Genomic DNA, 27,548 nt, shown 5'->3' with positions numbered 1-27,548 from the left:
AAATTTTGTTAAAAGAATATTCCCTAAGGCTGCGCGATAAATTTACAAGAATAATTTCCCGTCGCCGTTATATCGAAAATTTATTTGATTCGGGATTGCCAGAACTGTAATGTTGTGGGCGAGTGATTAGAAAATAAAATGGCAACCAGAATTATGCAAAATTATAAATGTTTATTTTTATTCAGAACAGTCTATGGAACGTTCTAGATTTAACTTTCATCAATAACCCAACAATATATATCCCTCCTACGTAATTGTACAGAACTGGTACTCAAGTGTCTAAGACTAGATTGGTCTTAGTTCATCGTGATGGAAAAATAAACCAAAACACACTTACACTTAAGTAAATATCATAAATTATACTGAGTAATTTTAACTAAATTCAAACTACCTTACTATTAACTCTTGTCTCAATTAACAGCTGAGAGCTGTTCGCTACTAATTACTTCCAATCTACTTAATTAGCCTCACAGGTTGAGTTGATAATTTCAAGGGTATAATTAGGTTATTCCAATTCAAAAAATAAAAACAATCAATTTTATCTTACAGCTGACTTGAGTTAGTTCACAATTACTTTAACACTTTCAGTCTTAAACACGCACTGTTCATACACTTAAGTCCATTCACTCACTTACGCGAAACACAATTTAACTCTTTTCATGACCGAAGACCGAACATACTAATTAAAACCGCAAAGTTACCACTTTTGACCGACACCAGGACCCCGTCCTGTAATAGTTCGTCTGACAGCCAAGAACTAAGAAAGACTAAATCTTTTTTATTTACGGCAACGGCTTTATATACGTTTATTTGGCGTTTTTTAGACCCGTCAAGATTTGACTAAAGTTCGAAAAATTGAAGAGATTATATTTTTTACCCGGTTTGATTGATAGTTCTCCACACGGTGGCGCTATATTATTACTTTGATAGAGTTTCCGCGGGAGTTTTGAATAATTATCATTCAATAAACAATATATACAGATATTGTATTAATCCGTTTAGTTCATAATCATAATTGTTCCTTTACTTGAAAATTTTTCCTAAGGAAGTCAATGGCTCGGCGGTGAACTATCCGCATTGTAACAATGCGACCCGAGTTCAATTCCTGATCGCGATCATATTTTACATTAAAATACTAAAATATTTAATTAAATATAAGATTAATTTAATTTATAAATATTTAATTAAATATAAGATTAATTTAATTTATAAATATTTAATTAAATATAAGATTAATTTAATTTATAAATATTTAATTAAATATAAGATTAATTTAATTTATAAATATTTAATTAAATATAAGATTAATTTAATTTATAAATATTTAATTAAATATAAGATTAATTTAATTTATAAATATTTAATTAAATATAAGATTAATTTAATTTATAAATATTTAATTAAATATAAGATTAATTTAATTTATAAATATTTAATTAAATATAAGATTAATTTAATTTATAAATATTTAATTAAATATAAGATTAATTTAATTTATAAATATTTAATTAAATATAAGATTAATTTAATTTATAAATATTTAATTAAATATAAGATTAATTTAATTTATAAATATTTAATTAAATATAAGATTAATTTAATTTATAAATATTTAATTAAATATAAGATTAATTTAATTTATAAATATTTAATTAAATATAAGATTAATTTAATTTATAAATATTTAATTAAATATAAGATTAATTTAATTTATAAATATTTAATTAAATATAAGATTAATTTAATTTATAAATATTTAAAATGATGTAGAATAAATTATAGTACCTAACGTTATCACTTTGTAAAGGACATTCGCCAAAGCTGTTTTTTAGAAAAACACCGTAAATTAACAAGCGTTGGTGGCTGAGTGGTTAGAGTACATCTCTTGCACGAGGCAGACCCGGGTTCGATTCCCGGCCGGCGCAAAAGAATCGCAAATTGATACTATGACGAATACCGTGTACAACTGGTGGAAACCCTGCCATTGAACGTTGAGAGGTAGCATTACACTCAGCACTCGGTCCGTCCCAAAGTCATTAAGAAGAAGTTGGAGAGAAAACGCCCATACAAACACAACAGACTCAACATCCACAACCATCATTACACAAACTCAATACTCACAACCGTCATAACACAAACCCAACACCGTCAACACGAACTCAACATTCACGACCTACAACATAACAATAACGAAATATCCGGAGAGCGTTGACGAAAAAAGACCTATCAAACCCAACCGCAAATCAATCCGTTAACGCTCACCGTCACACGGTGGTTTTGCCAACCCTTCGAGAAACTGCGTACGCAGTGTTTACCCTTTGCCCCGAAAATTCGAACGCGATCGCAGGCCACACACACACACATACATACACACAGACCCACCCACAGACGGACACGCTAGTTGTATAACCCTTTGTCCCCTCGGAGAGGTAAAAAACTAACAAAGTGGACCACCCACAGGGTCTACCCTTTAACCCTCTTATCTCGGCTGACTGCGCTAAAACAAGATTTAACCTTTAAAATTTCATTCGTAAAAAAAAACAGATTAGGCCTTCATAAATTCATTAATAAAAAAAGACTTTATTACCTATTATGCTTACGATGCGTGTCTTAATTTCAGTGAACCTAAGCAGCTATCGGTGGTTCTGTGGTAGAGCGCTCGACTGCCAAGCCGAATGGCCTGGGTCCGAAACCTGGGTGGCGCATTTGCTTTTAATCAATAGAGAAACGCTAAATTAGAATTTCTTCTATGCAAAAATTTCAATTTCAATTCTATTTCAATTGAACCAAAATTTCGTAATATTAAATACGCTTCCGATAAAGCTGAAGGTCTAATTTTCAATAAGGCGTAACAAGTGTCGGTGTTTCTGTGGTAGAACGTCCGCCTGTCAAGCAGGAGGTCTCGGGATCAAATCCCGCCCGATGCGATCGCAAATTGATACTAAGACGAATACCGTGTACAACTGGTGGAAACCCTGCCATTGGACGTTGAGAGGTAGCATTACACTCAGCACTCGGTCCGTCCCAAAGTCATTAAGAAGAAGTTGGAGAGAAAACGCCCATACAAACACAACAGACTCAACATGCACAAGTACCATCAGAACATAAACTCAACACTCACAACCTACGCATAAACATTACAAAAACGTAACACACCAACCGTCACGACGGTGAGCGAAAAAACACCATCCAAACCAAACCGCAAATGAATCCGTTAACGCTCACCGTCACACGGTGGTTTTGCCAACCCTTCGAGAAACTGCGAACGCAGAGGTCTCGAGAAACTGCGTACGCAGTGATTACACTTTGCACCGAAAATGCGAACGCGTTCGCAGGCCTGACAGACAGACCCACAGACAGACAGACAGACACGGTAATTGTATAACTCCTCCTAGGGGACATAGTCCCCTCGGAGAGGTAAAAACCAAGGATCCTAAATTTAGGATCCTTGTAAAAACCAAGCTTAATATACCAAAAAAAAAGTGTATATAGAAAAAAGAAACGGATCGGCGCGTTCAAAATTATCGGCGGCGGCGGCGTTTAGCGGCGGCGCAAGCCTCTACCAAGGCTTATCTAACTCATCTTTGTATATAGACGTTCTAGATTATCTAGAAGGCGTAGAATCAGATGTTGAAAACACTCTCGAAAACAACACACTTTCTCCACAAAAGAAATCAACTCAAAAAGGCAAAAAGCCTAAAAATCTTTAACAAATGTGTTTCACATCCCATCTACAATTATACTTATTTTAAGGTAATAAGGAAAACATTTAGATATTACAAAGATGCTTCGAACGGAAAATCATTTCAAATCCAGACACTTTAAAAGTGAAAATATTTTGAGATAGATGGCGACATTTCGATAATAGTATTTCCGGTTGATGTCGTCTGATTCACCTTGTGAAAAATATTTACCTGGCAACGCTGAAAAAAACATTACAACTTTTTTTCGCGAAGTTTAGGGAATATGTTATAGAACTTGACCGTCCCTGTTGTTAATTCGTCCATGGTACCAATAGGTCTTTAAGCAAACAAAAAGACGCGAATCTCGGACCAAATAGATCTTCGAGTGAAAAACTAAATAAAATAAAATTAATTTTATGTTTAATGCGCTTGTCAGATGGCGTGGATAGCCCTATTCCACCCTAATAGCCGCCTTCGATCTTGCCCGTTTCCTTTGGTATTGGCGGAAAACGCAGTGGGTCTAGTCTCATTTCTATTTCGAAGATTCCAACATTCAAGGATAATACACTTGGTATTATTCGCGACCGAAACGAGTCTAAGTAGCGTAACGGCGCTATAGCTTCTAAGAGGTAGCGCGTGGCCTATGATCTAGCGTATGCTACCTATCTAGGTTTCAATGGCGAACGAAAGGGGGCGTAGCCATAGTTTTCGGTCGCGAATAGACCTAAGAGAACCGTCCCGGCACACCTTGCGTCCCGGCTACTTCATTAGTTCGTGGTCTCGGGATTCTTAAAAAGAGTGCAGCTTGTTTTTACGTAGATGGCAGACTAGACGAATAAGTGTGAATGTGGATAAAATAACCTCTTGATTTCATAATTTATGTAACGATGGAACTTGGTCAAAATCCTATTTTAATGCCGGGAACGTTAAAAACTTTAATAAAAATTCCCAGAAAAAGAGGTCCAAATAATACGCGAATCACAAAGGCTCAACTATTTCCCTGTGAATATTGCGGTCAACAGTTTAAAAAGAAAGCAAATTTAGATGCTCATGTTCGAACCCACACGGGAGAGCGACCTTTTGAATGTTGGGAATGCGGAAAAGCTTTTACCACAAATGGGAACATGATTCAACATTTTGTACGTGAACAACTTGGCCTTATAAATATTTTAAACGACATATGGTAATTTAAATAACTTTACAGATAACGCATGGAGATGTTCGCCCATTTGGTTGCAACATGTGTGAAAGAAGATTCAATCAAAAACAGCAGTTACTAAGGCATCAAAAATCGCATACGAATGAAAGGAGTCATTTTTGCCCTGTTTGTCATAAAGGATTCTTGCAGACATCAGATTTGTTCAGACATTTCAGAGTTCATTTGAACGATAAACCTCACGAATGCCAGTTTTGCCATCTTTACTTTGTACGAGAACAAGATTTAAACTTTCACTTAGCAACGCATGAAAATGAACCACAGCCTTATCAATGTAGTGTTTGTAATATTCAATTTACGGAAAAGAAATCTCTGAGAGCACACCTTCCTTTCCATACTGGAGACAAAAATGCTTTACGTTATAAATGTGGTGACTGTGGAAAAGCATTCCAACTGCGTAAGAGTTTGTTATTGCATCTTGAAAAACATCCAAGAAAGCCTGGTCATTTATTCGGTTGCACACAATGTAGTAGACTATTTACCAATCAGTTCAGTTTGTTTGATCATTTGAAAAACCACCTACAACCAACTAAAGAGAAATTTGATACAAATGCCATGAGTAACACTAAGCTAATTACTTTTTGTAAAATTCCCAAAGAGGAAGAAGTTGATGATGTAATGGACTCTGATGACATCCACGATGTGTATGCATTACCCAATTAATTTCTTATACTAAGCCTTAGGTCTGAATTAAAATGGTTCAATTACTGAAAAATGATGTTTTGGACTTTGTATAAACAAATTATTCCTAAAACATTTACCCGCTTAATCTTCTAGAAATTGTTTTCAATCCTTACATTCTATTGGATTATAAATATAACTATTTGTGCAAAATGTTTCAATTGGTTTTCTTTATTTAATGTCTAATTTCACATTTATATTAAACGCTGCTAATTCAGTCACCAAATAACTAAAGACATAAGGTCCGTAAATTTTCACAATATCTTTCCCTGTACCACATAACGAACAAATCCAAGAACGGGATTTGTTATCCAATTCATCTGATACTTTAGCGTATTTGGGAGAGACAAGACTACCACATTTGTGACAGACGTGAAACTAAGATCAATGGTTGGAAATTGGTTAACATCTTGAAAGTATAATTTGCAGAACAAAAAAATCTTACTATTGATTTGTCTGAGCTGTTAAACAATCTGTCATGTAACAAATATGACGTTCCATGCGCTAGTAGTGAATCTCGTTCCATTTCTCCAAACCTAATACCTCCGGCTCGTTTTCTACCCTTAACTGGCTGATGAGTTAAATTATCAATTGGTCCAGTTGTTCTCACCTAAATAAAAAAGCCTAATGGTCTTACTGAAAACACTCAAAACTAAGGAGTACCTGGAATTTATCAGCCACCATGTGCCTCAAACGTTGGTAGAAAACCACCCCAAAAAAAATATCAGCTTTTAGTTCACGTCCATCTACACCGCTGTACATGGTTTCGTTACCAAAATAATTGTACCCAGCTATAAAATAATAAACATTTAAAATAAGAGTAAATATGGTATAGTTGCAGAAGGTTGTGTACCAGCTTGTAATAACTCTCCAAAATATTCGGAAGCTGGTTGTTTTTCCGAGAACCTGAATGGAGTTGAGTCGTATACTCTTCCATCCAATGCGGCAGATTTCCCAGCCATACTTTCGATCATCATTCCAATGGTCATACGCGAGGGAAATCCATGAGGGTTGAAAACAATATCGGGTGTCATCCCACTTTCAGTGAAGGGCATATTCTCAAGAGGCCATTTTTGACTACACACTCCCTTCTGTCCATGGCGACTCGCAAATTTATCACCAATAATTGGATTCCTCTATATAGAATTAAAAAAAAACTAATTCATCTCTATTATGAGACAATTTCAATAAAAAATATTACAGGAATCCATAGACCAATACAAATATTTTGAAGTATGTCAGTTCCTGTATCATTTCCCAGTATTTTCACTTCGGTTATGTATGCTTCTTCTGATGACTTATATTTGTCAATTCTTGTTTCGCCTGTTGCAATGTTAATAAAACTATGCAGAAAAATTAGATTAATACAAGGTTATTGAGTATTTTAATTTAAGTAGGGCTGTGCGAGTACTCAAAAATCGAGAGTAGTCAGTCAGAGTACCTAACTCGGGACTCAAAAATCGTTTTACTAGGACTTGATCAGGTACCCGGGTCCTTTGCCATGGCTTAAAAATTACTCTTAAGTGGACTAGAGTTTATAAATAAAATTCAAATTACCCCGGCAAGTCTATTTCCCAGCAATTCTTTTTTTGCTTTGCTTCCAAATATTCTGAAAATAATTTTTATTTAGTAGTTAATATTTATCACAAAAGCGATAAATCCCTGATAAGTGATAATAAAATTTAGTTTTTGAGAATATTTGTAATATTTTAATACCAATGGGAAATTTCCAATTTAAAAATTAGTTAAGTACATAATGAATAATTAGTTAAAATAATTTATTCTGATTTTAAATGGTTAGGATAAAATTTATGGCTTGAATAGGACTATTAGAAAAATAGAACTCTAATTGGCCTCGAAAGAAATAAAATTTATTTCTTATGGACTCGAAGACTCTAATGTAAACTAGCCTTGGCTTATATCGTTATCCTCAATAAAGATGCTTTTATTATTAATGAGTCTTGCAAAATTGGACTTGAAGACTTGCAAGTTCAATTTTCCCAGAATCAGGACTCGACTTGAAAACCTAAAAAACAGGACTCGCACACCCCAATTTTTAAGTTACAAAACCTGCATAAGGGATCCCCTTCTTTAACTTTAGTTCCAATAAAAGGAAGGCCGTCATTATCAATTTTTCCATCTAAATGCTTATCTTCGGGTTTACGTCCAAATAAGTAAGAGATAGCTGTCCCTCTGTCCCCAGCTTCTTCTCTCAAGTTTACAAAGTGTGACTTATAAATACTTCCATGTTTAAATCCCCTTTCCAATGAACTTTTATTCAATATCATTGCATCTTCCATATCATAACCCTGGAATAAATTAATTTAAAATTAAACCCAAATTTTTAAAAATATCACACTTACGGTATATGAAATAACAGCAACAATTGCGTTAGTTCCCATTGGATAATCATCTAATTTATAATAATCGTGCATAGCTGGCCTAACTAGAGGTGCTTGTGGATTTTGAATTCGGTACATTTTGTTATCGGAACGATGACGGAAAGTGTGACAAGGAGTTCCCATTGTTTGTTTACCCATCTGAAAAAGTACTAGGTTATTAAAATTAAACCAATAATTTACAAATTAATACCATACCTGACACTCGTACATGTTTCGAGGACTTTGATTAAAATCCGAGTAGGGTATTTGATTGGCTAATATACTGAGCATGCTGGTTTCGCAAACTTCTTGGTGTGTCGTAATCTAAATATAGGAAAGTTAAAACTCTAATAGTGATCGTACGGAGTGTCATTAGAGTTGGGGTTATTTAATTTTTATTTTAAAGCGTTTTCTAAGTAGTTTAACTGACTTTGACAGCGTAATCTAAGCCACAGCCTATCCACAAACGCCGGGACAAGAGTAGTGGCTTCAACAGCCAACTATTTATAAGTAAAAGTAAAACCAAAAACAAAATCAAAACAACAGCCAACGAGAGGCTAGTGTGATGCGACCTTTTTACCTTCGAATGAGAGAAGTAGCCGAGAGAATACTCTGGCTTGCCCCCTCCTTCCCTATTTTGGTTGTAGCTAAGCGCCTGCTCGGCTGTTTTTCAATTTTTTTTTGGATTTGGAAAACCCGACCAAAACATTTAACAACCCGACCCTAGTCGGGTCATGGTCGGAGTCCCAATACGATCACTAAACTCTAATTCTTTTACAAGAGCAATATATTAAGCTTACTCCTTCATGAGCTTCTTCAGGTATGATACATATATCCAAATAAGCTTGTTCAAATGTCCCAATCTTCTCAATTGTCCCTGCACTCAAGTTGATAACTGGTCTCATCATTCTAGCTGTAGTTGTGAACATGAAAATTCCAGGATATTGTGATGCTTCTTTTGTGATTGGTACAAAGGCAATCTCAAGAGTAGAAGGAACCTTAAACAATAGACAAGTCAAAATAATGCATGAAATCAATCAAAATGTACTAAATACCCTTTCAAGCTTTTTAGCCTTCATATAACGTATTTGTGACACAAACTTGTCCCCATCTACATGCGGTATCCAACCAATGAGCTTTCCATCGAAGGACACAGTATAGCAATTCTTATATGCACACGATGGTTCCATATCCCATGGGGTCATGCCAAAACCGCAAAATAAACGTGGTAAATGGGTATAAGGTTCTTGGAAATTTACAATCTAAAAATACAACGCATTATAAAGCAGTTACGTAATATCAGAAGTAAATTAACTAAAGTTATTGGAATTGACCTAAAAACTGGGAGGTATTTTCCTTATGGAAATCTAGTTAAAACGAAACTGATGTACCGCTTCATCTACTCCCATGAAAAATTGCACTAGAGAATTGTGGGTATCATATTTCCTATGTAAACTCTGTATATAACCCTGTGACTTAAGAGCGTGCTCTAAAAATTAGGCGAAAAATTGTGAGTGCACATTTTTAAATTATGTTAAGACAGGCATCATTTCAATATCCAGTGTTATTTTATGCATTGAAAAGTAACTTAACAATAACAATGGTTAATATCAGTGCTTAACTGTTTTCTCCGAGAAACGGTAGGCGGCAATAGTAAAACTTAGGCTTGATAGCCACTTAAGAGGATGCTTTAAACTATGATTCCATAAGGAAAACGTCTCCAACATGGCCAATATAATGGTCTGATAACTCGGTTCATTTACTTCTGGTAATATGAAATCACAAATATTACCTCACATAGAGCTGACATATGATTCAAAAGACCACATGGCCCTCCATCAGGTGTATGAACTGGGCATAAGAAACCCCACGCCTCGGGTAGAAGTTTCCTTACAGTTGTAGTTCTCATTTCTTGAAAGAACGACCCTCTATGAATGCATCTGAAATGTGACAAATATCTCCAATAGTTGAGTTTCTCCGCAACGATGGTCAATCCTGAATATTGTTGCATTCCTAAGCCAGATTTAGAGATCAAATTTCCAGTTGCGAGAAAGTATTCCATGGCTTTCCCCACGTCCAAAGCACCAGAAATGCAGCTATTTACAATGTCTACATTCGAATATAACAAGCTTTAATAACTAAATCAAAATCAAAAATCTCTATTACGTAACTATTTGTTAGCTGGAAGTTTGCTCCTTTAAATTTGATTTTACGGTCTATATTATAGCGGATCGTGTTTAACCACTGTTCAATTTTTTCCTGAAAATGAATGCATAGACAGTAAATAGGAAAATAGGAGCGGTAGATGCTGGAGTTGGAATAAATACCTTTAATATCATCAAATACAAATGACCACCGAGAAGTACTTCCTGATTCATTGGATTATCAGGACTTTCAACGGCACATTGTCCTTTGGCCACGGCAAATAATTTACGAGTCATAAAACTATCAAAATGAAATTATTAAAAAGATAACTAGAAATGGACACAATTTTGATGAACATACATCAACAAGTTAAATTTGTCCAAATTATTATCTAGATGAATAGCGATGCATTTCCTAAAATTAAAAAAAATTATTAATATTAGTGTTGACCAATATCGATGATTTTAATCTAGACCAATATCGAAATTCAATTGATACCTTTTAATACAGCAAATCAATACTGTTACCAATAATTTCCTCGAACCAATAAATTTTCAAAATTGTGTTATTATAAGGGACCAATAAGATTAGTTTAGAAAAGATAGCGCCATCTACTTTAATACCTGTCAACTAAATGTATGAAGAAATAGCAGACAACTTTTGAATATGAATGTTTTTTTAACTGAAAAGTTCATCTTTTTTGTTGAGATAATTTTGTATGAGCAGACAGCTTTCACACATTCGATTTAAAACTCAAGTCAGTAGGCGGCGATACTGCTGACCAAACTACACACGAAGCTTATACTAATTTGATATTGGTTTGTGTGCATAGCTAATTATATCATAAAACTAGCCAATATTTATTATAATCAATGAATGGGGAGACGGACGGGAGATGTGCCCATTCATGCACTTCGACCAGAGGTCCATTGTGGAACCCAAGACCTTAAGACTTAAAAAGATCCATATCCAGACACAAAACTGAGAGTCTGCTTGGCCGGCATGTTAAAGAAATTTGAGGTTTCCAACTGATGCATACCAAGATGCTTGAACCTTTGGCACCTACATGAGAGGAAGTTTCCTCCTCAACCCCACAAGCCCTACACAATCAATCATCATTGATTCCAAACAAGTAAAGCTAATATTTAAAATACATCGTACCTTAATAAGAAATCACATGCCTCTATGTCGGAGACCCAATTTGGTAAGCCCAATTTGACTCTGAAGATTTCTCCTATGTATTGTTTAATTTGTAAGTGTGTGTAAAGTCCTTCAATTTGAATTTGACGCAGCATGTTGGCAATGCATCTTAATGAAAATTATAATTACATTGTTAATAACAAATATGGTTTAAGCATTATAATTTTACAAACCCTTTGAAAAAGGTATTATCTTCTTGCCCTTTGATAAGTTCTTTGAAAATTTCATAGTCGGAAGCATTGTGAAGGCACTTTAAAACCATAATAATTGGCATGAAAAAAAGCTCTTTTGTAAAGGAGAACATAAGTTGAGCTGTTCCATTTGTGAGATAATGAAGTACAATATTCTGACTAGTTTGATCGCGGCCAACACAACGAATAGAAATACCATACTCTGAAAACATGGCACCCCTATTCTTCCAAGAGTTTCTCGTCATGGCTAAAGGCTAGGCCAATTACAGTAAGATTAATTACAGCTAATTGAAAATTAGTTAATTTTCACCTACATAATTTCGTCTTTGAAGTATCAGCATGCGAATCAACTTTTCATTTCCATTAACTATAAAATAACCACCAAATTCTTCGGCTTCTTCACCTCTTTTGACCAACTCAGCAGGTGTAAGGTTATAAATATTACAGACATTAGACTAAAATATAATATAAAATACCTTAGAGTCACAAATAAAAAAATTATTTCAGATATAAATTGAATGATACCTTGACCATAATTGGTATTTCACCAATAACTCTTTGTACAGTTTCTTGCGGAACATTATTCTTTGTCCACACAAAGGTTACCTCTAATTTTCCCTTGTATGAAGTTCCCCTTGATCGGCACTCGGCTGGGTAAACTTTGAAAGTACGAGAATATATACTATCTTTGTGAATGGTTGGATGAAGGATTGAAGCATTCTGAAAGAGGGTCACTTAATATAACTTAAAAACTGATGCTTGTAGAAGAAAATACTAACCAAAACCTTAAAACATAACCGTTCTCCAGAACTGACTTCAAACTCAAGAGGCTCAATGTTCTAAATTGACAACTATTTAGTTATGGATATTATTAATAATAAGACAATAAAAACAATTTACATACATCTATTGCTTTGGGAAGCCCTTCTTTGATTAAATAATTAAAGGAATCAATGTGTGGTTTGCCAATTTCTTGTAATACCTAAAAGTAAAATTGGGTTAGCAAGGCTTATGATCTATCGTTACATTATTGTGATTTCAAATAATAAATATTACCTTATATTGTTGTGGATTGAGTTTACCGAAATTATCAGTTTGCAAGTTTTTTAAAGAAGGATTTAAAGGAACCTTGTATATATCTTCATTTTTCCCGGAGCTTTCATCTCCACCAGCCATAGTGCCTCTTTTAGAATTTTAATACCAAAAGCAAAACTAGCGTCCGTAGTTGCCGCTAACTATTTTCTAAAACTTTTGGAGAATATGGAAAAGTACCAGTGTGAGAAATAAGGCACTAGGTGAAAACTATTCGCCAGTCCTGGACTGCTCAAAGAACTGTTCAGGACTGAGCTCTGACGTCAGCAAAATTTCCCGGACAGTTCGGGACTAGATCACGAATAGTCTAACCTAAAATAAAAATTAAAAAATGGCGGCCGTAATGGGCATGTTACTTAATTTATTAAATTCAGATATATCAAGCTCATAATCCTCATCTGATGATGAAATGGAAGTAATAGGAAATGTTTTAAGTACGGCACGAAATTTCCGAATGAGTATAATGAATTATGATAGGTTAATTGTTAATCGTTATCATGATATTGAATTTAAGAGTATATGTTTAGAGTTAGGCCTATAATTTACGAAGAGCTAGTCAGGAAATTTGGTAGCTCAGACCATCTGAACATTTTCCAGGGATGTTTCATTACTTAATATTGTAATGGTTTAAATAAAATTGTAACATAATTATAGAGAGTGGAAGACAGGTATTGTCACCAGATAAACGTCTATTAGTATTCCTCTGGTTTGTTAGACATGATTGGAGTGTATCATTCCATGAAACTTCAGACAGATTCAACATAACATAAAACAGTGTTAGAAACATCTTAAAAAGACTCAATAAATTTTTTATAATGTGTCTTCAAGTATAATTCGATAGCCAGAAGATAAATAAGGCTTTAAGGGACGGTTGGAACAGAAATCAGATTTACCTAATTTCTAGGGATTTTAGTGAACTCTTCAATCTAATTCCGGGCATATTTTAAAACAAACCTTGAGCGAAGGAAAAACAATAAAACTAGTATAACCGTAAATTGTCAATTTTTACAGAAAATAAAGTATATTTACTAATAATGTGTTAATTTGTTTTATGGTTGGCCTGTATTTGTAGAATCTTAAATATAGTGATAAAAGTAAAATGAAAATCCATTTGGAGGCAAACCAATTTTAATTGTTTTTATTATTAACTTTTTTACATTTTAATCCCCTCATAGTAGCTTACTTCTTTGCCTTATTTACAAGACACAGGTTTATCCAGTTGTTGAAAACAGATGTAGGGGATGTTCTAATTGTTCCCAAACCTTCCTTGGGATTTCTGAAGGCCATAACTAAAAATGCAAAACCTTGTGGAGGATATACCTGTTTAGTTTTGAAAATTATACTGAATTTTTGGCATTTATTAATATCACAATGCTTGTTGCAGTAGATATACATTGACTAGTTTAGCCAGCTGTAGAAAACTTGTAGGAGTGTAAACTGTACGCCATAAAACTATCTTCACTCCTACAAGTTCAGTACACATTTTGTACCACAGGCTTAACCCATCAAATTTCTATAATATTACTTGTTAATTTCACAATGCTTAATACGCAGTCAGTCAAGAATGAATTATTGTTATCTGAGATTTAACTGAGAATACGCCTGAGACTGCAAGGTGCGCACTGTCTCTCCCCCTTAGCCGTAAAAAAACAAAATGAAATATAATCGATTTCGTTTAAGGATAATGAATAAAAAACTAATAAATAATATTTACCGCGGCCTAAGTAAATACAATGGGCACACCATGTATGTTAATAACATCGGATAACTTCCATAGCGGCCAGTGTTCGTTGAGACTAGATTCTACGCAGAGCAATATGCAGACGAATTTTCAGTTATTTGGAATTGGGTTCTCGCCAGTACCTGCTCTTGAGTAAGTACTGCTTGGACAGTCCCGAACGATCCGAAAACTGGTTCTCGAGACCGAATAGTTTGCGTCCGAACTGTCCGAGAATTCTATATCCGGCGAATAGTCTGCGTCGGGACAGTCCGAACGGTTCTGGACTGGCGAATAGTTTTCACCTACTATCACAGGCCAATCCTCAGTTTAAAAATTTATTTATTTATTTAAATCTGCTCAATAAGCCACCAATAGGGCTTCTTTTTGAGCATCAACAATAGATTACAGAGTAAAAGCAATGAATATAACAATTAAATAGTATAGTAATGGTAAATTGTGCGATTAAGAATAAGCTAGTATAATGAGCAAATAGACTAAATTAAAACCATATAACAAATTTAGGGGATAACTTTTATGGAAATAGTTAAAAAAAAGTTATAAACATTTCAATTAAGAACAAAGATAATATAACTACGTACCCTAGATTGGAAATCAACAAGGGGAGCGCATTCGCGTTTTTGCCCGGCGTTCCTTTTGAGAAAACTCGCTAGCTCTCTTTCTACCGCGCGAGTTACGTAGCTTGTTGACGGTTTTCCCGTAGACACGGAGAGTAGGGTGTCTTATAAGTACCGTGTAGTTTGTCTGTCATGGGTAAAATAAATCTGTGCAAAAATGTGGTGAAATTGCATAATCTTGGGAGAATGTGAAGAATATAAATACGTTGGAATTATTTTTGGGTTTTTCAATTATTGTGGTCGGACGTGGTCAGAAGAAATTATATTTTTTAATAAAACTGTTATTAAAATAAAAAATAAGAACATTTTAATATTGAAAAGGCACATTTTGAAATTCATTTAAAAAGGATTATATTGTTCCGTTTAAATCTGTCAACTGAACAAAAAGGCAGATTATTTTTTAAACTTAACTACTTCATTTTTTAGTTTTCTTATCTTTTTTCCTGTCTTGGGCCTCAGTAATACTTTTTGAATTTAAATATTTAATTCTAGTTCTCTATTTTAAATAACAAAAAACAATCTCTCTTGGATATTTTGAAAATAATGGCATACGTTCATTAGTTAGGTTATTGATAAAAATTTAAATCTTAATTTCCTTTCCAACTTTACCTTAAAACTATCACTTTTACAATTTCACTATTAATTTATAATAATATTAGGCCTAGGCCCTATGCTATAAGCTTATAAAAGTTCTGGGTTTAATGTCAGCTAATACTGGAAGTTTTAATAATTTAGATAATATAATACTTACAGAAATTTATATGAAGTGCCAAAAACAAGTGTAAAATTGAGGCGAAATCGACCGCACGTATTTATCTTCTATACCGCATTTTTTCTGGTTTCCTTTTTTAGGAATTCGACTGATTTCTCTAGCCTCTCTCTCTCTCTTCGCGCTCTACTACCCTCCCACGGCTTGTTTCTGGTTTCCTGTCAACCAGTGACGTCATTGAAGGAGGGCCGGTAGTTGTCAAGCCCCCCAACGTACCCGCTGAAGCGCTTCTCTACAGACCCCGTCGAAAGAGCTAACCTTATTATACGCAGTATTTTACCAACCTTGGGAAATCAAGCTCCTTGAACGTAACGCAGGGCCGCAGGCTCTTACTGAGTTTCCGGCGGAAGTCGGAAAAAATGGCCTCCATGGAGCTGGCAGGGCTACCGTCATATAGTTAAAACGTAAAGTTTTAGTGAAAATTGCGCCGTTGTTTTTGACTCGCGGTTTTCAAGATACCCGATATTTTTGCGTTATATGGTTTTAAAACAATAATGGATCATGCCTGTAACTCTAAAAATGTTTCTAAACGAAAGAAAACTAAAGGTGAGTAATATAATCTTGGGTTATCTATTGAAATTCCTTATTTCCCACCCTGCTATGGAGCCAGACTTTTCGGAACTTCCGGCGCGAACTCAGTAAAAGCAGAGATCCTGGCAGTTATAGAGATGCGAAACTCCCTATACCCTAAGCAAACCAGTTTTTTTTTTAAATTTTGCCGATCGCAGCGACGCCTGTACGTGGGGAGTAATCGCAGAGATCCTAGTATTGTTACCGTTGTTTACAATTTTTGGGTCTCTCGGCTTGAAACGGGCGCTTCCTTCCGGCCGAAGGGCGGCGCTGATGCTTGCATTTTTTTGTCAGGTTTTCGGCGGAGTTTCGGGGAAATGAGCATTTCCCCAACTACTCATTTCCCCAACCAACTGTTCATTACGCCAACTTCGTAAAAAAATTGGTTGGCGAAATGCTCGGTTGGGGAAATGCATAGGGTTTGCGAGTTGGGGGAATGGGCAACTCATTTCCCCAACTGCTCATTACGCCAACTTCGTGAAAAAATTGGTTGGCGAAATGCTCGGTTGGGGAAATGCTTTGGGTTTGCGAGTTGGGGAAATGAGTCGCCCATTTCCCCAACTGCTCATTACGCCAACTCCGTAAAAAAAAATTGTTGGCGAAATGACCGGTTGGGGAAATGCTTAGTTGGGGAAATGAACAGTTGGAGTTATGGCCATTTTTGGTTGGGGAAATGAGTAGTTGGGGAAATGCTCATTTCCCCATAGGGTTTGCGAGTTGGGGGAATGGGCAACTCATTTCCCCAACTGTTCATTACGCCAACTTCGTAAAAAAAATTGGTTGGCGAAATGCTCGGTTGGTGAAATGCATAGGGTTTGCGAGTTGGGGAAATGGGCGACTCATTTCCCCAACTGTTCATTACGCCAACTTCGTAAAAAAATTAGTTGGTGAAATGCTCGGTTGGGGAAATGCATAGGGTTTGCGAGTTGGGGGAATGGGCAACTCATTTCCCCAACTGTTCATTACGCCAACTTCGTAAAAAAAATTGGTTGGCGAAATGCTCGGTTGGGGAAATGCATAGGGTTTGCGAGTTGGGGAAATGGGCGACTCATTTCCCCAACTGTTCATTACGCCAACTTCGTAAAAAAATTGGTTGGTGAAATGCTCGGTTGGGGAAATGCAAAGGCTCTTGCGAGTTGGGGGAATGGGCGACTCATTTCCCCAACTGCTCATTACGCCAACTTCTTGAAAAAATTGGTTGGCGAAATGCTCGGTTGGGGAAATGCTTTGGGTTTTCGAGTTGGGGAAATGGGCGACTCATTTCCCCAACTGCTCATTACGCCAACTCCGTAAAAAAATTGGTTGGCGAAATGCTCGGTTGGGGAAATGACCGGTTGGGGAAATGCTTAGTTGGGGAAATGAGTAGTTGGGGAAATGAAAAATTGGTGAAATGGACGGTTGGAGATATGAGAAGTTGGGGAAATGAACCCCACCCACCCTATGCATTTCCCCAACCGAGCATTTCACCAACTAATTTTTTACGAAGTTGGCGTAATGAACAGTTGGGGAAATGGGTCGCCCATTTCCCCAACTCCCCAGTTCTCAATTCTAGTAGGAAGTGGCAGAGGTAAAAGATTTTAGTTCGTTAAATTATGAAGGCCTGATTTTGAAGGTTAAAAATGGTAAATGGCCAGTGGCCAGTTTTTTAATTAAACTATCTAGGCTCTACTGGCCACAGGTCCAGTTTTAAAAAAAATCCTTATTTCTCACCCTGATCGATAACGTATCATTTTCGCACGGTGTTTTCGAAAACATCTTATAGTAATAATAATAATAAATGAGCTTTCTTGGATATTCCTACTAACGAGGAGACTACCCGAGGTGATTATCACCAATTTTGTTGAAAATAGGTGGCTACCATAGACATAAATAAAGACATGTAGTCACGTGCGACACACTCAACTGCACGTGCAGTGGAGATTTACCCATTAGGCGCGCGCCTAAGGCCCCCGCATTTTTAGGGGCCTCATTTCGAGCCATTGAAATGAGCTCTATTTTCTTCTTTTTGATATGAAAAATATTTATGATCGGCTGGTAGTTTTTAATAAATTTAATTGTTGAACCAGGGGCCCCAAAATCACACTGCGCTTTGGGCCTCAAGTGGTATAAACGCGCCACTGTGCACATGGCTTCGCGCTGACCTCAACGTCAAGCCTTTTACAGTCTTCCCTCTTGTCAGCGGAAGTATATTTCGCTTGCCTCAAATCGACTGCAACAGTCGATTCCAAGATTACAACAATAACTATCATGACCGCCATAACTGTATTCTGTTTCAATGGGAAAAAGTATTGGTCACGTTATCTGATGCTCGATCTGATGTCATCGTGCAAAGTCTATATTGCGGAAAATACTTATAGGAGGCTCACACTCTCAAATTAGATTAAGTAAGAAGAGTCGGTGTTTTGATTCGTCTTACGTAAGATAATTACGTAGATCAGATCTGTAACGCATTTCAAACTAGCGACTGGGGAAATTAAAGGAATAAATATTTTCAATTTACAGCGGAAGTTTATAATTTTATTTGAAATTTTTTAGTGTTGACGCCTATACATTTCGTTCACATTTTACAACTATTGTGGCAAATTTCTTTAAACTTCATTTTCCCAAATAATAATTGAACCGTGTAAAAGCGGTACAATTTTTAATTTTCGCACTGTACTATTAGTTGAGCGAATAAAAAATGCCAAAAGAAATTGACCGATGAAAGTTACACAGTGTTAATGACACCTTTGTCTAAGACATTTCAAATGAATTAATAATTTCATGATTAAACACATTTAACCTAAAATTTGTAAAATAACTTAGCGTAAAATATTTTCCTCAAAACCCTGCATTTCGTGTATTTTATCACAAAACAAATTCTCCAAATTCAGGCCTCGCAAGCTGATTTTGAACGGAGCCTCGCAAACTCTAAGGCCGGCACTAACTATTTAGGTTGAAACTGAAAAGTCTAATTAAATTGGGCTAAATTACCTAAAGCGATATTTTAACTGTTTTCTACTAGCGAGCATATTATTTTTGTTTTTCGATACCTTTTTTTTGGTTTTAATGAGAAGTTTTATTTTTACTATATCTCCTTTAGGTCGTTCAGCCTTCGTCAATTTGCGGTGCTTCCCCTACACACCAGGACTCCATTTCCCCTGCCTTCAATATCCGTTCTTTATGGGTTTTCAAGGCAGGGATGGCCCAACGCTATCGCCTCGGAAAAACCCCCAGAAGGGCACTCTCGCGTTTTACATTGTTGTATTGTTAAAAAGGACCATTTTTAGAAAGAGGAAATTTTCTAACGCATATTGGCAATATTTGACATTTTAAACACGATAGCCTACAAGATTTTACAAAAATGAATACACTTCAACATATTAGAGGATAGCGCCGCCGATCGAACGATTTATCATTATTTGGCCCATGCGTCCGCCATATGAAATCCGCGGCTCTCATTCTTCCTGGCTTTCGACTCTCCGTCCGCAGGCACTCCTTCCTCCCCTCTTCGATCCGTGACTGGAACTCTCTCCCGGACTTCCTAAAGTCCATTCCCAACCCCAAACAGTTCCGCAAGGAGCTAACTGAGTTCCTAGAACTTCATATTTAACTCGTTTACATGTAATAATGTAATATATAACTCCTTTATTTTGTTTTATTTCTCTTGTATCTCCCTCACATTATACTGTTTTCCTGTACATACAAACTGTATATATTTTTTCTCTGTATATGTATAATTTGTATTGTCCACTGTCTTAACGTGATGGGTCTTAGACATCTTGTTGAGCAATAAAAGAACTAAAGAACTATGGTTGGGTGCCCCGTACTAGCGTTATAAAATTGGAAATAATTAATAATTTCCAAAAGATCTGGCCCCACTGCACCGCGCGCACCAAGATTTTCTGCAGCAGATAGCTGGGATCGGAGAGAGAAACGAAAACGGCTTTGGAGTTGCCTCGCCTCGTATTTTGTAATAAGTACAGAAACATATCAGCTGCATTCAGCAATAACTAGTCTAATATATTTTAAAAATTCCTTTGATACAAAGATAAAATAATTTGTAATAATAGACTTAAATGCGCGGGGGGAAAACGGGTTTTGGGGGCATGAAATGTCTGCGGTAGGCTGGCTCGTTGGTTGTCTGTACGATAATGGCGGCGCCCAGTAAAAGTTTCTAAAAAGAGTGTATAGATAATAATACTAGTGAAATCGTAGTAAATAAGTACAGTATTGTTATTACTAGCGTAAATGTTTAGTTTAATAGTATCATATGTAACATAGTTACTCATAAGTGTGCCTCTGTTTAACATCTCTGTATTAAAAATTTAAATGAGACCTTGTTTCACAGCCACCAAAGACTATATAAAGCTACGCGTAGCTTTATATAGTCTTTGACAGCCCCAAAGAAAATACAGCACTAACGTCGCGTAAAACTGGTTTTAACTTCCTTCCCCCCTCCGCCAGAACTAGTTTTGATGACGATAAAACCGTCATCGACTGGGAAGTGACGTCAATTACGTCGTATCCTTGCATCAAGGTCTCATTATGAAAAAGGTCTTTCTGGCACGCTTATAATTAAATAAGTTACATATGATAGTATGTAACCAAAAATACATTCTATTAAACCTGTATTTTTTAAAAATGTGTTTAACAGTTTAAGTTCTAGCGGTCTATTAAAAGGCTGGCGGGAGAGTTTCGTTTGGCCGACTTCTCATTTGGCCGACCACAAAATACACGTTACGCCGACTGTCCATTTGGCCGACTGCACATTTGTCCGACTGAGAAGTCGGACAAATGGACAGTCGGCCAAATGGACTGCTCATTTGGCCGACTGAACATTTGTCCGACTGTCCATTTGACCGACTGAGAAGTTGGCCTAATGGGCAGTCGGCCAAATGGACAGTGCATTTGACCGACTGCTCGTTTGGCCAACTGCTCGTTTGGCCGACTGCTCGTTTGGCCGACTGCTCGTTTGGCCGACTGCTCGTTTGGCCGACTGCTCGTTTGGCCGACTGCTCGTTTGACCGACTACTCGTTTGGCCGACTGCTCGTTTGACCGACTACTCGTTTGGCCGACTGCTCGTTTGGCCGACTGCTCGTTTGGCCAACTGCTCGTTTGGCCGACTGCTCGTTTGGTCGACTACTCATTTGGCCGACTGCTCATTTGACCGACTGCTCATTTGGCATTTGGACGATACTAGGTGCGTTTGGCTAAGTACTGTCCTCTAGGTCGCGTTTTAGAAGGCCCAGCTTGGTTATAAAGAACGGGGCTGGGGGGGCGCCGGTCCGGCTCCCCAGCGCTCGAGCGAAGCGAGTGCGCGGCGCCGTTAGGCGCCAATACTTAGAATAAATTGCCCGTTCTATAAGTCAACCTAACACTAAAGACATAGATAAGGACAGGCTATAGTATAAGAGTCGGTCAAATGAGCAGTCGGTCAAACGAGCAGTCGGCCAAACGAGTAGTTGGTCAAACGAGTAGTCGGTCAAACGAGCAGTCGGCCAAACGAGCAGTCGGTCAAATGAGTAGTTGGACAAATGAGCAGTCGGTCAAATGGGCTGCTCATTTGGCCGATGAGAATTTCGGCTAAAAGAGTAGTCGGCCAAATGAGTAGTCGGCCTAATGAGTAGTCGGCCATATGGTCTGCTCATTTGGCCGACCGAAAAGTCGACCAAATGAGCTGTCGGCCAAATGGGCAGTCGGACATATGAGCAGTCGGCCAAATGAAAAGTCGGTCAAATGAGGAGTCGGCCAAATGAGGAGTCGGCCAAATGCACCCCACCCAGGCTGGCGCTATTTCTGAGGGGGGGGGCAGTTTTCCCCCTTAGGCGCCGCCGCCGCCGATTTTTTTCCACGCCGCCGATTATTTTCTTCAAATCGGCGCGCCACGCCGCCGCCGCCGCCGCCGTTGAAAATTGGTTCGGCGCTATGCTCTAGTTCCAATCATTTATGACCCCACAAGAAAAATGATTTTGTCGTTGAGAGGAAATGGCTCTAGGCTTGGCTAGCTTTAGGGTGTGACCGCGGGTACGAGTGAGGTTAACGAAAAAGAAATCAGAAAAGTTTAGCAATAAGTTGTTGTAGAAAAAGTCGTGGAGCAAGCAGAGATTGTTAATACGATGACGCAGGTGAACAGGGTCGATACGAAGCAAACGCAGGCGAGTGGTGTATAGGGAGACGATAAATTTTGTGGGAGAGTTTAGTAAAAGAATTTTGAGCTTTCTGGGGGGCAAGTATGTCTGATTGAAGGCGGGGTTTCCAGACTGGGGAGCAGAAATCCAAGTGGGGAAGTACCAGGGAGTTATAGAGTCTGTATAGTTTTGGGGGAGCGAAAGAGTAGGTTACGACGGATTACACCAGTGGTAGAACGAATTTTTTTAGACACTTTGTTAACTTGATTAGAAAAACGCAACGAGGGATCAACCATTACACCAAGATCACGCTCGGAGAGCGTGGTTTTAAATGGGGCACCATTAATGCTGTAGACAATATTTGGGTTAGATTTACCAAGGTGTAAAACGGAGCATTTGTCAGTATTGAAAGAGAGACCCTTAGAGGTAGCCCAAGAGACAACAGCATCAAGATCTGATTGCAGTTTGAGGCAATCAGCGGAAGTTTTAATACACATATACAATTTAGTGTCGTCAGCGAAAAGGGCAATGAAAGCCTCGCGAACAGCTTGAGGGAGAGAGTTTATTAGTACATTAAAAAGCAGGGGTCCAAGAATTGAGCCCTGGGGAACCCCTGAGTGAATAGCCGACCAATCTGACTCCACACCATGAATCACAACGCGTTGTCGGCGGTTGGATAGATAGTTTTTGATCCAAGCAAGCGCATCGCCAAAAACTCCAGCATCACGCAGAGCAGAGAGGATGGCAGCGTCGGGGAGGGAATCAAAGGGAATGTACACTTCAATAAAAGATACTCGGTTTCTGCTCCCCTCTCCAAATTCATCTGGGAAGGAGCTATTTCCGGTCGGTCGGTTAAACGGTTAGAATGGCTAGCCAAAAAGTAATATTTGGAGACGCGTTTTTGCCTTTATGAGAATTTTGCGTCAGATAAGAAACGCATCGGCTCACGTGTATAAGAAACATACTAATGTTAATTTTCGATAATATATTTTAAAGTACAATAAATAATGTTACTAAAACTAAGTATAAGATAATATAAATTAAAATTATATGTAATATTTTTATATTACCGGGCAATTTTAAAGCATCTCATGGAGTCTGTCTACTCTACACTCTACACACAGTATAACCGCAAATAATATAATATAATATAATTCCATAAACATATTATCGCGTTTTTGTTTTTAGGCTGCTAGTAATTTGAATTTTCGCGTCTTGGTCTGCCATTTTGCGAAAAAATCTTCAAGAAACAACCAAAAATTGGCTCCGCCATCGCGATCTCGATCCGTTGATCTGTCGAAATTGGCATATCGCTTTTGGGCGATCTAGGAGCATCCGAGTGCAGGAAATGGAACACGCAAATCTTGATCGGGGCAGATCCGAGCACGCAAATAGAACCTAAAATGTTGATCCGGGTGATCCAGAGCAGTCAAATGGACAATGCTATTAAAATTATTCTTCTTCCATTTAGATGACTCACCTACGAGCAATTTACTGCGTTCTAAACAAGTCAAGCAAAATCGGCGCTGCAAAAACAAAACTTCTGCAAACGATTGATCTAAGGGAAATGAAGATGAACAAGTTGGTGAAGCCGTTTTATTCATAGAAATCTCATAGGTAACTAGAATGCTGCCGCCTATGGCCGAGCTTGACGCCAGTTCATTTTGAACCTTCAGCCAATAAGAGGCCGTAGAGTGGTTCCGCCAAGGAGGATAATAATCCTTCTTGATTCTGCTACTATAGTGGGAGATGGGTGACGTCATTCTCTCTGGTGACATTAAATTCTTGGCAGAACCTCGTTTTGAGCTCTGATTGGCTGAGATCTGGCTATCGTCTGCCACGGCGTTTGGTCCATTTGCCAGTTACACGGCAGCATTCTAGTTACCTATGAGATTTCTATGGTTTTATTAGTTCCACATTGATATAGAAATATATTTTATGATCTGCACCCTTTTTTTCCCAAACTGAAAGTGTAATCTCAAATGTTTTTAAATTCCTATCTATTGATGTATCACTTATAGTTATCGCTTTAACAACTTCAGATATATCTAATGTCAAATTCAATGGCCGTTGAGGGCAAAAAGGGTGTCTGCGCCAACTACACTTCGAGAAAAACCAGTCCCACTCGATATGTGGAAGTATCAAGATGTCACGGGCATTTAAGTACACACAATCCTACCCCCCCCCCCCGATGTATTAAATATATTTTGAATATCAAATTTAAATTTGAACAAATTTTTACAGTAATCATGTACATTATCGTAATAAACGTAATATAATAAGAAGAATTTTGTCATTTTCTCAACCACCCTTTATATTATAAACACTATCTCAATTCCCCTGTCGTTTAACGTAACTTACACACTAGGCATTAACATACAAAGAGTCATTTTACCTCAAAGAAAAACCCATGACCACGATTTATTAATCACCATGTCCATTAGGGACACTATTTAAATCACCCTGTTTATTGAATTAAAAGAACACTATAACAACCTTACACTTATAAGTGTAAATTTCACCAAAACATCAACCCCAGTCTGAACATTGAATTTGGTGCCCCAGTTAAACGTAATAAAAAATAAGCTTTTGGTGCCCCTTCTTATTTGATTATGTTAAAGTACAGAGTTGATCAGGGGTGTGGGTACAGGGGTACATAGCCATTTTAAATTTGAAGAGAGGTACATTGTACCCCCCGTTCCTACGCCGTGAAATATAAACGGGGGCAAGTCGCCCCCGCTGCCCCAGTGGTTGGCAAGCCTATAAGTCCCTGTACATTAACTATAACAACGTAAAGGGAATTTTTAACTTTTTTTTTGAGAGTCACACGGTATGGTGTCGGCTAGAGCCTTAGACACCAACACAACAAAGAAACGTCACAGACAATAATTAATATTATAGCGGCACCAAAGTTAGAAGCGCTGAAGGGATCGCAAGAATCCCGACAGCAGGCGGAAGTATCCCGGACGGGAGCTACCATCCGGAAGAGCGGAGAAAGAGAAGAGAGAGGTCAGGGTGTTTCCAAAGGAAGGGGGGAGGCCAACCCCCCGGAAAGCGTTCCGAAACTTCAAGCGAGAAACCGCTGTACCTGGGCAGGAAAAGGCAAAGTGGGCCAGATCACCTTGTTCCCGGCACAACGGGCAAAGAGGAGAGGGACGCAATCCGAACCGGTGCAACACCGCTGGAACTGGAAAGCGATCAACACGAGCCAGAGAAAGGAGGCATTCCTGGAACCGAGACAAGTGACAATCCCAAACCTTAGGGCGGGCCGGAAAATCCTGCACGGAAAAGAGAAACCGGCCCGTTGGAGCGTCTGCCCAATCCCGCTGCCACAGACGGAGCAACGCCGAGAAGCAACGGCGACGGATGGTCAAAGTGTCTGGGGGCGGAATAAACAGAGGAGCCGCTGTGTCAGTAGAAGCAGCCCGAGCATGGGCATCCACCTGCTCATTATGGGTTACACCAACATGGGAAGGCGTCCACAGTAAATGAAAACGGGCATTGGGAAAAGGCAATAGCTTCCCCAACATACTCTGGACCAAGGGATCCACAGATGAGCCGTCCGCAAAGATAGATAAAGCGGAGAGGGAGTCCGAGCATATAATCGCAGTGTATATGTCATGGGCAACAAGCCAGGACACCGCCATGTACAAGGCACACAGCTCGGCCCGAGAGATAGCCAAGTGGGAGGGGCATCGATAACGACGGCTAACACCCAAACTCGGAATAATAAATGTGAATCCTCCAAAATCGGAGGACGGGACACCACTCTAAAGGAAGAGAATCGAGATGACAGTAAAAGGCTGAAGCCAAAGAGTGGGAGGTATAATCGGCTTTGGGCCCTGGCAACCAACGTATATCGAGGACGAATGGGGACTGTGTGCCCGGAGGCCAGGAGGAGCATAAAGACTGCGGGACAACGCTGTGGAACAAGTCCTCCAGGTCCCACCTTTGCGCCAGGAGTGTGACAGTACCCCGAATATGCAGGTATGGCAAGGCCTGTTCACGAAACCAGCTCTGAGTTAAATGAGAAGGCGGGGCACGAAGACAATACAAGGCGTATTGCAAACACTGCGAATCACGCCGAAGAGAAAGCGGAGGGATGTGCGATTCAACTTCCAAAGCCGACACTGCCGTCGACCGCGGGACACCTAAAATCAGGCGTAGCGCCGCATTTTGCAGAACGTCCAGACGCTGGAGAACAGAAGGTGCCGCAGTACGATAGACTACCGCAGCATAATCAAGGGGGCTGCGAATCAACGCAGAATAAAGTAACCGCATGGTGAGCTGATCAGGGCCCCAATGAGTCCCGGCAATGGTGCGAAGAAGAGACAGACGTCGAAGACAACGAGCCCTCAAGTCATCAATATAGGGACGCCAAGTGAGATGACTGTCGAAAATTACACCCAAGTAGCGGCACTGAGGTCGAAATGGGAGAGCAACACCGGACATACGCAAGGGACCTGCTTCCGAGATATCGCGCTTCCTCGAAAAACACATACATACGCATTTATCAGGCGACAGGACAAAGCCTAAGGCATGAAATGCGATACAGCACAATTCAGAGCTTCCTGCATGTGTCGCCGCAACAGAGACAGAGAGAAGCCAGTCAGGAACAAGACGATATCATCAGCATATATTGCAATCAGAGTACCATCAGGGAGGGCCTCAGGAAGGTCATCGAGGAGCAAGCTGAAGAGAAGAGGGAATTTTTAACAAAAGCGGAACTTTCTTGACATTTTTATCCATGAGAAGAACGACATTTTGGAATCCGGAGTGTACTGGAGGGCGCCAACAAGTGTAGCCGGTAGAAGCCGAGTTGAAAGCGCACGCAGGGCCGTGCTTAGGGGGCGGGACGAGCCGGGCGGTCGCCCAGGGGCTCTAATATTTTAACATATACCGGAGGGCCGCTACACTCACAATGTCAGTTTCGCCAATGCATTTCGCCCGGGGCCGCGAGACCTCTTAGCACGGCCCTGAGCGCACGCAGAAGGTAAGCCCGTTCCGCACGACTCGCGGGGCAAACGAAAAGAGCGTGTGAGGCGACGTTCACTGCTAAACACCGAGAGCAGGAATCCGTCGGACACATAGGGCTGTGCAAAGTATTCGTCATTATTCGATTTGACCAAATTATTTGGTCATTTTTAGGCTAAA

General features: G+C 38.6%; 2 protein-coding genes across 2 annotated transcripts; one reads left to right on the top strand and one right to left on the bottom strand.

The window, feature by feature from the left end:
• The first annotated feature begins 4,440 nt into the window (after positions 1–4,440).
• LOC149925627 (uncharacterized) lies at positions 4,441–5,733 on the top strand. Its single transcript, XM_090159859.1, has 2 exons — positions 4,441–4,822; positions 4,888–5,733. Exons 1-2 carry the CDS (start codon positions 4,571–4,573, stop codon positions 5,560–5,562), a joined length of 927 nt encoding a protein of 308 aa, XP_090015985.1. The 5' UTR covers positions 4,441–4,570; the 3' UTR covers positions 5,563–5,733.
• Positions 5,734–5,736: 3 nt separating this feature from the next.
• On the bottom strand, positions 5,737–12,723 carry Polr1B (RNA polymerase I subunit Rpl135). The gene is made up of 21 exons (XM_090159858.1): positions 12,554–12,723; positions 12,402–12,479; positions 12,277–12,336; positions 12,023–12,217; positions 11,812–11,952; positions 11,480–11,751; positions 11,268–11,414; positions 10,467–10,520; positions 10,289–10,406; positions 10,133–10,220; positions 9,754–10,070; positions 9,017–9,223; positions 8,762–8,959; positions 8,178–8,285; positions 7,944–8,120; positions 7,651–7,889; positions 6,782–6,923; positions 6,434–6,716; positions 6,244–6,371; positions 6,026–6,190; positions 5,737–5,958 (listed from the first exon to the last, which is right to left on the bottom strand). The coding sequence occupies exons 1-21, from the start codon at positions 12,671–12,673 to the stop codon at positions 5,752–5,754; spliced, it is 3,444 nt and encodes a 1,147-aa protein (XP_090015984.1). The 5' UTR covers positions 12,674–12,723; the 3' UTR covers positions 5,737–5,751.
• Positions 12,724–27,548: the final 14,825 nt, after the last annotated feature.

The sequence above is a fragment of the Leiobunum rupestre genome, chromosome 10 (genome assembly GCF_980474605.1).
Source record: "Leiobunum rupestre chromosome 10, qqLeiRupe1.1.hap1, whole genome shotgun sequence".
Classification (NCBI taxonomy): Eukaryota; Metazoa; Arthropoda; class Arachnida; order Opiliones; family Sclerosomatidae; genus Leiobunum; species Leiobunum rupestre.
The sequence above is the reverse complement of the archived record's forward strand: the minus strand, read 5'-3'. Positions and strand labels throughout refer to the sequence as shown.

Coding starts and splice junctions, on each gene's coding strand:
- LOC149925627 (XM_090159859.1), top strand. CDS start 4,571: ATGGAACTTGGTCAAAATCCTATTTTAATGCCGGGAACGTTAAAAACT. Junction 4,823..4,887: donor GGAACATGATTCAACATTTT/GTACGTGAACAA, acceptor ATAACTTTACAG/ATAACGCATGGAGATGTTCG.
- Polr1B (XM_090159858.1), bottom strand. CDS start 12,673: ATGGCTGGTGGAGATGAAAGCTCCGGGAAAAATGAAGATATATACAAG. Junction 11,415..11,479: donor GATAATACCTTTTTCAAAGG/GTTTGTAAAATT, acceptor ATTTTCATTAAG/ATGCATTGCCAACATGCTGC. Junction 10,521..11,267: donor GCATGTGATTTCTTATTAAG/GTACGATGTATT, acceptor TTTTAATTTTAG/GAAATGCATCGCTATTCATC.